Below are 14,936 nucleotides of genomic sequence, written 5' to 3' on the forward strand. Positions count from 1 at the left end.
TTGCTTTAACACAATTTGTTCTTTGAAGGGCACTCTTCAAATGGTTCATAATTTTAATTCTTTCCCAATGAGAAGCAAGATTTGTGCATCACTGAGTCTGGAAAAGCACAATACTTTCGTGCCTGTACAGAAAAGTTATCTATAAAAGAAAAAAACAGTGCGAAGTCACACCTGTTTGCTGATAGGCTCCTAGTATACACCACCTTAATGGGCGTGGGCTACTCCAGTCCACATTTTAGTCGTGCGTACAGGTAAGATCCATGCATTGAATAAAGTATCTCATTTGACATTTCAATGAGTTAACCAGGCTGAAGAGTCACGCCTCGAACGCTGTCACCGTGAGTTCTGTGTATGTAGAAACAGTACCCGAAACAGTTCGCAGGCATACACCGGAACATCTCTCCTGGACTGTATCACTTTACTTCGCAAACGCAGGTGTTAAGAGAAACGACCAGTCCCGTGACCATGTTCAAGAAAAAGAGCTCGAAGAACAGCGTGACTATTACGGAGAAAAAGTAAGTAGAATACTATGGAAAGCGTTCCCCTCTGGTTTGTGCTTCCTAGAAAATTATTTATGTTTTTGTAAGTAAAAGTACCACTCTTCCTTATATTGTTGGTATTCATAGCATCATAAAAAACAATGCAAACGGAGTTGCGTCGGATCAGTTGCAGTATAAAAATAAAAAGTGCGCTTAACATTGACGCTTGCGTGTCCCCTTCAGAACTTATTAGCGAACTCGGTTATTATAGGCGCGGCGAAAAATCCACAATTTTGGAACGAGTTGGACAAATGTCTTCAGTCTCGTCAACAATATGGGAAATTCACTTAAAAAATAAAATAAATAAAAATTTAAAAACAATTGATATATGAAACATATCTAATTCACAAACGCATGCACAAGCACTGTTACTAAACGCCAATTTTATCATTTTGGGATGTCACTGTCCTGTAACACATAATTAACAAAGTATATGTAACAGGTCTTTACCTACCTACCCTTTAAATATCCTTTGTCTTCATCTTTGAGTGGAGACCTCACCCTTTTTCCCCAGTACGGCTAGGGCCACACCTTGCAGTTTTGTTGACACTCTTCTCTTATGTCTTAAGGGTTAGGTGTGTTTTAAAAGAACACTTGGTTAACTGAAAAAAAGCTTACAGGATTTAACATGCTATTTTTTTTTTATACCAGCTCTCAAAATATCACGCAGCACAGTGTATATCTTTAGCTTCAAATTCAATTGCACTATGTGAAATATACAAAAAGCACAATTCTTTCAATTCTAAATTTCCTGTTTCAAGCAAATTCATGTAAATGAATGGGACTCAATGTGTGCAAAGCCACTGTTGCCTCCTATCATATGATGAGCTTAGAGTACTGGTCTGTCAATAGCAGTCCCATATTTTACTCATTACATCAAAGACAATATGTAAACTGTGAAAGAGACAAAAACAGGCTCATTCAAATAAAGTATAGAATATAAACATTTATTTTTGGAATACAAGCAAAATTAGAAAATGAATGCACATTTATGCACAATGCTATGGTTAAAATCAAACCACCTTGTCCTGCTTGGCTATATTGTATGCTTCTAGCGACAGCTAGTCAGTAATGAATGATTATAGTCTATCTCTTGTGGTTTTAGTGGAGGGGAGGATCCTATAATCAATGGAATCACAGTAATGTGAATGTAGTATACACTCGCCTACTCCCCCAATATCCAAATACCGAAGCCATGTTGTTTGCACTCTGAAATATGGGTCCTCAAAATAAATTGTTATGGGAAATGCCCAGTGAAATAAACAGTTGAAATTTCAAATAAGTTTGTGTTATACTCTAAGATCCAGTGGTTTAGTCCTAATTATTGTCTGAAGCCATATGTCCACTCCTGCAAATCTCATTAAAAATGTTGTCACATACTGTATTACAAGTTATACATTTGGATGTAAAAGTTTGTTATATATTCAGCATACAGGGCTATGCTTCTATACTGTATTTTTTTGTACATCTACAGTATGTAGGGCCCTAGGGGGAGTTCCCTTCAATCTCCTCTTCAGGAGGTGAAATTCATGCTCAATTGAGTTCAGGTCTGGTGATTGACTTGGCCAGTCTAAAACCTTCCACTTTTTCTCCCTAATGAAGTCCCATAATGGACTTGTTCGCAATGTGTTTTGGGCCATTATCTTGCTGCATGATGAAGTTTCTCCCAATTAGGTGGACGTATTGCAGAATGTTTTTGTAGACTTCTGAATTCATCCATCATGAGTTACATCATCAATAAAGATTAGTGAGCCCACTCCAGCAGCAGCCATACAAGCCCAAGCCATGACACCTGACAGATAAAGTGCCATTTATGGACAGTGTGACAGACGTTTTTGGTGCTGCTGACTGAAATTGAATGCTTTCATTTTTATCATTCGAATGACCAAGCACCGTTAAGCAACACATTTTATGCGTTATTGCTATTGGCTTGTGCGAGCTACATCATGCTAATCTCATACGGGGATCATTAGAGGTTACAGCTCTCATAAGTTTTACCACCTCTCCTGTGAAGTAAAAAAGTAGACAAAGTATGTTTTCTGTGAGAAATGCATTGTTGAGTTCATGTGCACATACAGCGGTCTACATTCTGAAGCTCCATTTTGCCCTCCCTAATAAGAGTGAATAGGTGTTCGGACCATCGTGAGCGAACACGGTCTTCTGAACACAGGGACATTGTGCATTTGTTTGTCATTTTCTCTATAAATATTGGTCCCATTCACATCAGTCAAACTGTTTTAGTGTGTGGGATAGTCAATAAGCAACCATAATCATAAACCACATCTTTCGGGAGAAAAACTACCATTGAATGGACTTTAATTCTGGTGGAAGTGGCTGCTTCCCAGTGTTCAGTTCGGAACATGATGAGTTTAAGTTGAGGGTAGTGCCATTTTGAAGGAGTGTTTTATTTATACATTAACATTTTTGTCACCACTTAATTTGTAAAGTTACAGCTGATGCACCCGCATAAATATTGAAAAGGAAGGGTGACATACATCATTTTTAACACCTCAAAGTGACAAAATGACTGTGAATTAGGCTGGGCATAGACTGCAACGATGATTACTGACTGCATTGCCACCATGTGGTGTATTGCCTTTTTTATCTTTAATTAGTAAACCTCCAAACTTCAGAGGCCATGTGAAATGCTTCCGACAAAAAAATACATCACCACTGATATCTATCGAGTGTTGATGGGTCAGGTTTGTACAGCTTCCATGTGAACATGAGCTTTGTTTTTTTCTGTCACATTGAAGCTGCGAGGCCTTACTGCTGATTGATAGTCTCATCAATACTGTTTTATGATGTAACATCACATTCTTGACAGACTACATTTCAGTCACTCCCGTCTAGTACATGGTTGCATGCAGGCACCATCATCTGGAAATGTTGTACATTTGCATCTCCCTCTGTAAATATCTCCTTTCAACCGGATGTTATTCAAAGAGAGTCAGAGAGCATGTTGTCACATTACGTGTTTATGGTAAATATAAGCCAAAATTCAGGAGAAGAATGTACAGTCATTGGGTCATTGTCTTGCTGCATGATGAAATTCCTCCCAATTAGTTAGCAGAATTAGAAGCAGCCATGCAAGCCCAAGCCATGACACTTCCTCTTCCGTGCTTCACAGATGGGCTCGTATGTTTTGGATCATGAGCAGATCCCTTCTTTCTCCACATTTTGGCCTTTCCATCACTTTTGGCCGAGATTAATCTTGGCCGCATCAGTCCATAAAACCTTATTCCTGGACATTTGTGGGTCATTTCTGTACTTCTTTGCAAATTGTAGTCTTGCCTTCCAATTCTTACTACTCATGAGTGGTTTGCATCTTGTGGTATAGTCTCTATAGTCTCGGTTCATTGAGACACCTTCACCCCTGCCCTGTGGAGATTGTTTGTGATGTCACTGACTGGTGTTTCTTTGGGGGGGTTTTCACAGCTCTCACAATGTTTTTGTCATCAACTACTGTTGTTTTCCTTGGTCAACCTGTTCGATGTCTGTTGCTCAGTATGCCAGAGTTTTCTTTCTTTTTCAGGACAATGCAAGTTGTTGTACAAGCTATCCCCAATGCTTGGATTGATTTCTCAGCTTATCTAAGCCTCAGAATGGCTTGCTTTTCTCACAAAGGCAGCTCTTTGGTCTTGGCTTATCTTTGGTCTATCACAAATGCAGTCTTCACAGGCAAAATCCAAGGCTAAAGCCAAGAGCAGACATTCAGAACTATTTATTGCTTTACCAATCAATCTAACAAGACACATCTGGGCAACAAGACTTGTCAGTCATATGTTCCAATACTTTTGCTTACCTAAAAATAGGGTGGTCTGATACAAAAGGTGATATGTTCTATGTTGTTTAACAAATCTCGATAAAAATACCAGGAAATAAAAGCTGATTCGGATCTATCATCTCATGTTCATCTTTTGACCTCAAACTCAATTTGAATCTTCAGTGTATAGCAAAAACAAAGGAATTGACCTTGCTGTTTGAATACTTTTAGAGGGGACTGTATATTGTCACAAACAGCAATGTTCCTCAAATAAAATTGGATGGATGACTGCATCCTGTTACTGTAACTAATACTGTCACTCACTTTGAATATATATGTATTATTAATATTAATCTTGTTGCTGTCATGAAGTCATTGGATCCAAAACCTGCTACTTTGTGAATACCATACTGAGAATGCAAGTTGATATGGCACTTTGCATGACAGTAGAGAAATCAATTTGTTTTCTACACTTTCAAACTTTACTTGTGAGTAATACTGGTTTATGCTGCTTTTGTTCTTCTGTTTGTTAGTTGCAGTGGTATCCACTGTTACTGAGCCAATGTTACATCACCTCTCAGAAGGTCATGCTAGTTCTGTTCATGCAAATACAGGGGAAAAAGCTGGACCTATCCACCAAGTGCCACACCCTCTCACTGAGGGCACACAGAACTTACCACTATTACAGCAATATTATCTTGGGGAAATTACTTTGTAAATATGACCTTAGTTGAATTCTATGAATTATATTTGCCAGGGTTTAAAAACCAAATGTTGACCTAGTAATAGTAATAATAAAAATGGAAGAAAACCACATGGTATCATTTATCTGTACCCCTTCAATGTGATTAATGGGGGCACTGGAACACTGGCCAGGTTGGCAAACAGATGTACATTTTCTTACAGTTTGGTTGTTGATTTGGAGTAGCATGACCTCATATATTGTTGATATTTAAACTCAATCTGCCTCTGAAAGTACACACATTATGTTTCCTTGTATCCTATGTTTGAAGTCCAAGTGAATGCAAACATAATTATTCAAGTATGGACCAGAAAAAGCAAGCAGTTGTTCATAAAAACGAAGGAACTTTTAATATTAACCAGAATAAGGATTGTCTAATGTGATAAGGACGCAAAATTTACAAGTAGCTGTAATACCGAGTAAAGGGCATTTGATTACCCAAGCCTCAACATGTTTACAGGCAATGTTGTCTGCATAGCAAGAAACAGATGCTTTGAAAAATTGGCAGAGTTGCAATTAAAGACTTGGCTAAATACAATGTATCTTCATTTTTTCTGTTTTCAGTACCCCAGTACCAATGTTTCATAATTATGTGCTTGCAATATTTATGCCAACTAAATTACTGTCTGGCAAAGGATTTTAAAAAACAGCAAAGAGTATAGCACTGTGTAGGAAATACGACAGGTAAACAATAGTCTGAATGATTATACAAAACAACGATAGTAATGTCCAGAGGGTGAAATAAATCTTTACTTATGTAACACTCAGTCATGCAATTCATTTGCATACTATTTGAGCAATGCAAAGTGTTCAGGAAATGAATTCCTGTAGGAGAGACAGCCAGAAATATCACATTAAATCTGTCAGAGTGCATCAAGATTTTCGACAGGTTTGTAAATTATTATCCAATGACATACCTGAGCTGAATTCTGAACCCTTTGAAAATTTTATATTATGCCAGGAGGGAATCATATAGTGCCAGAGCCCAATGTTGACCATTTCTTTTCTGTTACATATTCTATAATTCTGGTAAATTTGCTAAGTTGTCAACAAAACATAAAAGGTCTGCAAAATTTGATCAACATCAAACTATTGATCAGATTACTACTGATGGCTACATGGAATCAGGAACTTTAGGAAACATTAATCCCTCTTTCTGCCATGCACCATAAATCAAGTTATGTTGTCCTTTATCCCTTTTCCTCTAGAACTCCTGCTTCAGAGCTCTCAGCTCTAGTAGAAACAGTCCAGAAGTATGCTGACAAAGTGGAAAAGAACTCATATGAATTGGAAGAGAATCTGAACAAGGTTTGTACAGATGGCTGATTTAACCTTTTTATATAAGGAATTAGGTCAGTCAAAAGTTTTAACAATGGTAAAATGTTTGTTTTAAGGACGTGACTAAGATCAATCAAGGAAAGACACCCCTATACCATGATGAGAATAAGAAGAAGATCCAGAATTCCCTGGATATTCTGAAGGACCTAGATGATGAAATTGCAGAATTAATTCGCCTAGGTCACCCACAGGCAGAGATGATCAAGGATGAGTAGGTTCACTGGGGAGGTTGCAGAAGGGCTTTGAGTTGCTGAACCCTTAATAATAATTTGGCTGTGCTAATGTTAAATATAAATATTCATAATATCAAAAGTATATATTTTACAGTGTGTGTGAGAGAGGATGTAAGAAATTACTGAATTAGGTTATTTTCTGTTTAAAAGTATCAAGCAGCTAGAAGATCGACTGCTGAAACTTGGTAAGGAACATGAGAAAATCTATTCCACTACACGCCCAGTAGGACATCCCACTGTTGACTGGGGAAAGATAATTGAGGAGAAACAGGTGAGTTTGATCATCACCACCACCATTGCTTCACATTTTTCCTTGCTTCACTTTGACACACTACTCTGTTTATAATTGATGAAAACACTCTGGCTCTGGTTATTCTTACAGGAGAACCTCAACAACAAAGGATTTGGGAGTGATTTACGTACAGTGGAAAATCAGGTGGAAGAACACAACATTTTCCACTGTGAAGTGGAAGCCTTGGCCCCTCACATAAATGACTGCGATGAGAAGGTGTTTATCAGCAATAACCCCTTGATTTTTTAATAATCTGGGTACTACCAACCTCAAATATGTAAAAATATCATTCTAGAAGACAAAGCAATAGCTGAAATTTTGATGATATTTTTGCCAATATACTGCCAACATGATCTATTGTCCTCTAAGCTGGAGTGTGGTTAAATGTGGCAGAAAAATAAATAATATGTCCTCTGATTTACAGGACTATGCAAGTGTCCTACAGGTGAAATATAACAAGCTTCTGGTAAGTGCAGTTGAGTTCTGCCCTGCACATCCACAAAATTTGTTGAAATTGTCAACTTTGTTGAAATACACAGTGTGAATTGAAGGCTGGTCTATAATATCTGACTCCAGGCCAGCTCTGGAGCAAGGCAGCAGGACCTTTTCAGTCTAAGGGACTACATGAAGCGCTGCACAAATGAGCTCTACTGGTTGGACCAGCAGGCAGAGGACCGCATCAACTACAACTGGACTGACACCAACCTGGACTACCTTTCTCGAAAGAGGCAGTATGAGGCAAGATTTATGTACATGTGGTTTGCTCCGCAATGCAAAGCTCTCAGAATATTCGAATAATTCTTATTTTCTCACATGATATTTAACTCAACAGAACTTCATCAGTAAAGGTCTTGAACCTAGGGAGGCCAGTATCACCAAACTCAGTGATGATGGAGAGAAGCTGTTAGCTGCAGATCACCCTGGGAGGATCGTCATTGAGGTAGGAAACAACTGCAATTGCAGGACATTAGTGTGATGAATCTGAGTCTGTGTCTGAGAGTATCATTGGCACTGACATTCCTGTTTCATAGGCACATATGGAAGCTGTACATGCAGACTGGAAAGAATACCTCAACTTGCTCATTTGTGAGGAAAACCACCTCAAACACATGCAAGAGTACCACAAAGTGAGTATACACCTAACCATTGAAATCACATTTTTCTTATTTCTAGTGGTCAGTGACCACTTTATTAGGTAGACCTGTACACCAGCTTGTTAATGCAAATATCAGCAAATCACGTGGCAGCAACTAAATGCACCAAAGCATGCAGACATGTTCAAGAGGTTCAGCTGTTTTTCAGACTAAAATGCCAGAATGGGGAAGCTACATGTTGTGCTATATGTTTTGGCCTTGTTTTCAAGAACGTTTTAGATAATGGATTTTAAAAATTGCTATTGCGCAATGTACAGACGTAACCTTTCCTGAAGATCCATAATACTTTTTTTAAATGGAATGTCATGATTCAGAATGTTGCATTGGGGGCATTTATCATATTCCCATCATGCTGTGCAGAAAAATTGATAAGTGATTTTCTTTCCACAATGACATTTTTGGAAACTGGATGCTTGTTTGTTGTAGTATCATAAAGATGTTCGAGACACTGAGGAAGTGCTGAAGAAGTTGGAAGTTGACCTTCGTGAGAAGTACAACCCGGAGTTTAAAGACATGTACCAGATAGAGGGTTTAATTTCCGGCCTGGACGTAAGTTCCCCCCCTTCACACGGAACACTTATCTCTGAATTTGTGAGATCACATGCTCAACTATCCTGTGGATCTGTATGTGAGAACAGGACCAGTTGAAGGCCATTGGTCTTTTTGATGACCAAGTGAAGGACCTTGAAAAGCGCAGCCAGCAGGTGCTCCCACTGAAATTCCGCAGGGAGACGCCCTTGGAACCCATCCCTGTGGAAGCCTTGTGTGACTTTAACACCATTGATGTAAGAAAGTCACTTTCACTTGGCTTTATGATACATTTTGCATAAGACTCTCAACTAATGGTAAAGCTACGCTGTGCTATTACTTGCTTTCGTTAATTATCGTTTTCGTACTACACAGGGTCAAGTTGTCCGCGGAGAGAGGTACACCCTTCTCAAGAACAATGGAATCAAATGGGATATTAAAGACTCTTCTGGAAACAAATTATCTGCTCCTGCTGTGTGCTTTCTAATTCCCCCTACTGACCCTGAAGCAATCTCCATTTCTGACGTGTGGGTATTCAGCAATGTATTTTCTTTATACTTTTGGACTAAATCTGTGGAAGCCTTTTGAAGGAAAAAAACAAGTATTACAAAAAGTATTTTCTTTTTCATCAGCATTGCAAACCAGCAGAAAACTGTACAGAAACAGGGTTCCAGTCACAAGGATATACTACTGACACAACTGGAGGATCTCAAGAAAGAAATCCATAGTGGCAAGTACATCATATAGCACGTACATGTATACATATAGATCACTACTCTTGACTACATCGTATACAGTTCTAAGGGTTTGTCCTTCCTTATTCAATAAATTACAGATGACCAAGAACAACAGTGTCGTCAACTGATGGCTGGTCTGGAAAAAGTGACCAATGATCTGGACAAGCAGGAGAAAGCCATTTATACTTGTGTGCGTCCCCCGCTTGAGCAGATCCGGGCTCTGCAAGATAGTGCAGACCGACTGCAGGAGTTTAAGGTACTTGTCCGTTCATATTGTCACTGAATTAAATGAATATCCATATAACCATTTTCAATCAAATCTGACACCCGTTTTGGATTTGATTTGTAGGAAATGATGGCTAGTGTTCAAAAAATTGAGCCTGAAAAATCTTCCAAAGTACAAGAAGCAGTGACATTCTTGGACACTAAACCCACATGTGCCAGTGCTCCTCAACTCTTCACCAAAACAGATGAAGCCACCAAAAAATATGACAAAGTCAACTTACTACTTACATGCACTGAGGACAAGTATGCAGCTTCTTTCATTTCAGTATAAAGCCAAAATGACTAAACCTACATTTCTTTAAAATTGTTTTCATATTTTTTTTGTTTTAAAATTTTTGCAGACTAGTGAATTCCAACCAGCTTGAGAATTCTCTGCAGAATGGAAAGAATACGCTGTCCAACTTTGAGAATACTCTGGCTAGGGAGGAAGTTGCCCCATCTAACCTGACTGCCCTGGAAACAACACATGCAGAACTGCTGGTGAGTTTTAGGAACTCTAGGTTCCTAATACATTGAGGTCAATGCAAATACAAATACATACATAACTCTGCTTATTGGTTTTTCAAAGGAAAATGCCAAAGAGCTGAAATCCAAGAAATATGCTATCTCTGAGACTGAGGAGAACCTCAAGGCTACCAAGACCAGCTGTGAGAACATGCGCAATAAGCTGCAGGAGCACTGTCCAGACATTGAGAGGCAGGAGGCTGAGGTCCACAAGTTAAATGCACGCTTTGACAACCTCAGCAGGCAGTTTGACACAAGGTGAGCAACTTCTCAACTGCATGTGCTCCTTTGTAGAAAAAAGTTATACACTATAATTTGTACAGAATCCCATTAAACATGGTGTAACACATTGATTTATATTGCCTGTCGTTTGAATTAACCTGTGATGTGGCTGAATCCCAGTAGTAATAGCAGAAACATTTTTGCATTACTGTCTTCCTTTATAGGGCTCAGTGTCTACAAAGAGCCAAGTCTTCATATAGCAACTACTGCAATGATTATGATGATCTGAATACCTGGCTGTCCCGTGTGCCAAACTATGAACCACAAGAAACTGATGATGCCAAACAAGTGGAAATGAAACTGAAAAACCAAAGGGTAGGTTTTTGAGCAAGGAGTGCATGCCAGTCACTTCTGCATTATGCATGTAATACATTATGGAAAACACAGGTGATCCTGATGCAAGTTATCTCCATATTGAAAGCAGGCAACTGATCTGAATTAATCACTTTTCCTTTTCACAGAATCTGCTGTCAGATGTTGCAAGAAAAGAAGTGGACTTGATCAATTTGTCAAAAAATGCACAGATGTATCAGCAGGCAATTAAGGTAAAGAAAGTAATATAACTGGTTAAATAGAAAATATGTAGTTATTTTAAAGAGTATTTGGTAAATAAATATCAAAAAATGTATTCCTATTCTGCTTCAATTTGCAGGATTATGAAGCGGAGACTGAGAAATTTAAATCAATACTTGATTTTGAGGACGGCCTTGTTGCACAGACATACAAAAAAAGCAGACTGGAATCCCCAGCTATCAAAGTAAAAGATGAGGTAATGAAATGTTTGACTAGGCTAGTTTAAGCTTGAATTAAATAGCAATCAATGCATACCACCATTTCAGTTCTGTACATTTTGAACAATTACAAAATCTAAACTTGTTATTTACTGCCAGTACTGGATTTGGAGGGGCAATCATTTTGGAGATTTTGGAGTCTTGTTATTCAGGAAGTATCTGCAATTTACTTTTTCCCCCTCAGGAATCTGCCATCGAAGCAAAATTTACTGAAGTTACTGCTGTAAACAAGCAGAGGCTACAGAGCCTTGAGTATGCACTGGGTCTTCTGAATCAGGTAGATGGAGTTTGTAATTAATAGTGAAGTCTATTCTGTGACTTTCTGTCAGTTGAATACAGATGGTAGAACAATTTCAAATTGCATGCACTAGCTCAAATGAACAAATCTAATTATTTTGCAGCATCAAGAGGAGAATGTACAGTCGGTCAGTTCAGCAGTCCCAGGAGCAAAGCCATCGAGCATACAGGAGCAACTGGAAGAGGAGATTCAACATAGAAAGCAACTTGAGAAAGAAATTAAAACGGTTCAGACTGATATTTATGTGCTGGAGGGTCAAAAGCCAGAAGACATAGTCATCAAAAAAGAGGTGATTAAAGAGCTACGTGATCCAGAGTTAGATGAAGAACTCAGTGAAGTCCAGCAGAAGCTGTCTGAGGAACAAAGAGTAACACAGGCCCTAGAGAATGAACTGGAGGAACTTCGTGCAAAATTACGTGTGATAGGAAAGGACAAGGCAGAGAATGCACAGCATTTTGTGGTTAAAGAGGTAGTACATATTGAAAAGGACAGGGATCAAGAGGAGGAGGTTATGAGGTTGAAGGATGAGTTGGAGGAGTTGAGTAGACAGAAGGCTGTTAAAGAGAATGAAATTGCCAAAATTCGGAGTCAGGTTGATATACTGACACAGGAGAAGTCCAAGCGTCAGGAAGTAATCAGAGAGGAAGAAGTCATTAAGGTTCAAAATGACCCAGAGCTTGAGAGTGAGTATAGAACACTGCTTGAGAGCAAGGAAAAAGAGCTTGCCAGCAGAAGACTACTTGAAGATGAGCTCACGTTCCTTCAGGAAAAATTGAGGAAGTTGGAGAAGGAAAAGACTATGGCTGAAGAAAAGATTTTAGTCAAAGAGATACTCAAAGTAGAAAAAGACACCTCATTTCAGAGAGAAGTAGAAAACCTCAGACATCAGCTTGAAGATGAGAAAGCAAGACATAGGTCTTCACAAAGGGAAAAATCTGATCTTCAAAGGAAGATTTCAAGCATGGAGGAAGATAAATCTAAGGTCATTACTCAGGAAAAAATTCGTGAAATTGTTAGGCCTGAACCAAAGGCTGAAAATGAAGCTGCTAACCTCCAACTTGACCTGGTTGAACAGCAGAGAAGATACAGGGATACGGAACTCCAACTGAAAACTCTCCAAGATGAACTGAATTTACTAATAAGCAAAGGACCACAAATAGAGGTCAAAGAGGTCATCAAAGAGGTCATTAAGTACAAGACAGACCCAGAGACTGAGAGGGAACTGGAACAACTCAGGGACGAAATAGTTGACAAAGCCAGCCAGAATGAAAAATCTGAGATGGAAATCCGGCAACTACAGGAGGAGATTCAAAGATGGAAAGAAACCAAACCCCATGTGCAGGTTAAGGAAGTTGTAAATGAAGTTACTCAGTATCGTGAGGATCCTAAAACCATGGATGAGGTGGAAGTCCTCAAGAGAAAACTGGCAGAAGAACAGAAGAAGCGTTTGGATCTGGAAAGGGAAAAAGCAGCCAATGAGGAAAAAATCAGAATGAGGAAGACTGATCTTTCACAGGTAAGAGAGAAAATTGTTGTGCAGGAGATTGTGAAAATGGAGGAGGATCCACTTCTAAAGTCTGAATGTCAAGGCTTCTCTCAGAATATAAACGACGAGCAGAGACAGAAGGATAGCCTCAAAGATCAAAAAGCTGATTTAGAAAATAAGCTGAAAGAACTTGAGCATGAACGAATGACACGGCGAGAGGCTGAGAAAGAGATCCAGAGATTGAGGGCCCGCCTCAGTGACCTGGAAGCCAGGGACAGGGAGACAATGGAAAAGGTGACTGTACAGCAAAAGGTGGTCCTTAAGCAAGATCCTCAACAAGAAAAAGAGCATTCTATGCTCAGAGTGCAAGTTGAAGAGGAGAAGCACAAACGAATATTGCTTGAGGAAAAGCTAAACGCGTTATTACAAAAACAGGCCAATGTGGAGAAGAAGGGGGTGCAGGAAAAAGTGGCGTACTCTGAAAGGGTTATAGTGGAGAGGGATCCTGAAACACTTTTGGAGATCGACAGGTTCAAGAGCAGCTTGGAAGAGGAAACCAATCTTTGCAACAAGCTGAACCAGCAGCTAAAAGATTTAAAGTCCAGATTGTCTGATATGGAGTCGTCCAACACAAAGTCCCTAAAAGAGCTAGACCAAGTCAAAGAAGAAAATACCACCCTGGAAAAGGAGAATCTACGACTACAGAATCAAATCAAGAAACTAAATGCAGAAAACCAAATCACAGCAAGAGAGATTAAGCATATCGCAGAGTCTGTACCATTTGAGAATGGAAACCTGGAACTAAGGCTGGCCTCCCTTCAGAAAGAACTATCAGACCTGAGGAGCATCACAAAAGAAAAAGAGCAAGAAATTGAGACACTTAAAAAGACTCTGACTATCAAGAGGGAACAGAGGGAGAGTCATCTTAGGCGCTCTGTTATCATTATTGACCCAGATACAGGCAAGGAAATGAGACCAGAAGAGGCATACCAAATGGGAATCATCGACTCCAAACTGTTCGTTAACCTCCAAGGCCAGGAGTGTGACTGGGAGGAGATCTCAGTCAAAGGGCCCAGTGGAGAGTCATCAGTTCTTCATAACAGAAAGTCAGGTCAGAAATTCTGCATTGAAGATGCACTGAAGAAAGGCACCATTACACAGCATCACCTGGATAAGTATCTTAATAAAGAAATGACTATCCAGGAGTTTGGTCACATTCTGTCTGGCCGAAGAAAATGAGAATCAAGATGGTTTTTCTTCACAAGCTGATTTTATTAAATCGCCTTTTTAAATTGCATCCCTTTTCCATTTTTCTTTTGATTCTACTTTCAGGGACTTAAAGGACCTATATTTGCATATTTACTGATGAGAAGTATTGGGAATTTTTTTCTTAGAAGACATTCATAAAGTTAAAGTTTTCAAGTTAAAGACTTACATAGTATTGAAACATAGCAATACTCTTAACAACTTTTATACAAGCTGGAAAAAGTGTATTAAATGAGTGAATGGAAAATGTTTGAGAAGATTATAATGCGCTTCTTTTCTCTCATAATGCAACTTACCAATTGTAATCATCCATTTTAAATGAATGTATCATATATAAAGTTGATTGCATTCCTATGTTTTTTTTATTCTTATGAGTGGTGAAACAGGAAAATGTACTTTTTTTCTATCGATTTAACATCAATGAAACAATTGAATGTATAACCTCCCATTTTAAAGCTTCAAGATCTGAGAGCAATAAACATAAATAACTGGAAAGAAATGTATTCTTAATTTTACAAGACGGTTATCTGTAACCTTGGTCTAGGACACACATACATTTTCTTTTTGAATAAAGATGATTATGCTAGTCTGCAAGAATTATAACTGCGGTCATTTCTTAATGTTTACTGTAAGGTCTGCATTCATTACAAGCTGAGATTGCAGGACTACGCTCATACACACACACTCGCATCTGA

General features: G+C 38.8%; 1 protein-coding gene across 1 annotated transcript; it reads left to right on the top strand.

Annotated features, from left to right (window-relative positions):
- Positions 1-257: 257 nt before the first annotated feature.
- LOC133122981 (periplakin-like) lies at positions 258-14,838 on the top strand. The gene is made up of 22 exons (XM_061233298.1): positions 258-515; positions 6,256-6,355; positions 6,442-6,596; positions 6,769-6,889; positions 7,001-7,126; positions 7,335-7,376; positions 7,487-7,648; positions 7,743-7,850; positions 7,942-8,037; positions 8,491-8,613; positions 8,703-8,849; positions 8,968-9,119; positions 9,225-9,322; positions 9,428-9,585; positions 9,679-9,857; positions 9,956-10,094; positions 10,183-10,376; positions 10,565-10,715; positions 10,862-10,945; positions 11,053-11,169; positions 11,376-11,468; positions 11,593-14,838. Exons 1-22 carry the CDS (start codon positions 466-468, stop codon positions 14,212-14,214), a joined length of 5,217 nt encoding a protein of 1,738 aa, XP_061089282.1. The 5' UTR covers positions 258-465; the 3' UTR covers positions 14,215-14,838.
- The last annotated feature ends 98 nt before the right edge of the window (positions 14,839-14,936 follow it).

Source organism: Conger conger, chromosome 2 (assembly GCF_963514075.1).
Source record: "Conger conger chromosome 2, fConCon1.1, whole genome shotgun sequence".
NCBI lineage: Eukaryota > Metazoa > Chordata > Actinopteri > Anguilliformes > Congridae > Conger > Conger conger.

What these genes read in the sequence shown, in the direction of transcription:
- LOC133122981 (XM_061233298.1), top strand. Translation starts at nt 466, where the DNA reads ATGTTCAAGAAAAAGAGCTCGAAGAACAGCGTGACTATTACGGAGAAA. An exon ending in TAAATGACTGCGATGAGAAG is followed by an intron (nt 7,127 to 7,334) that starts GTGTTTATCAGC and finishes TCTGATTTACAG; the next exon opens with GACTATGCAAGTGTCCTACA. An exon ending in ACCGACTGCAGGAGTTTAAG is followed by an intron (nt 9,586 to 9,678) that starts GTACTTGTCCGT and finishes TTTGATTTGTAG; the next exon opens with GAAATGATGGCTAGTGTTCA.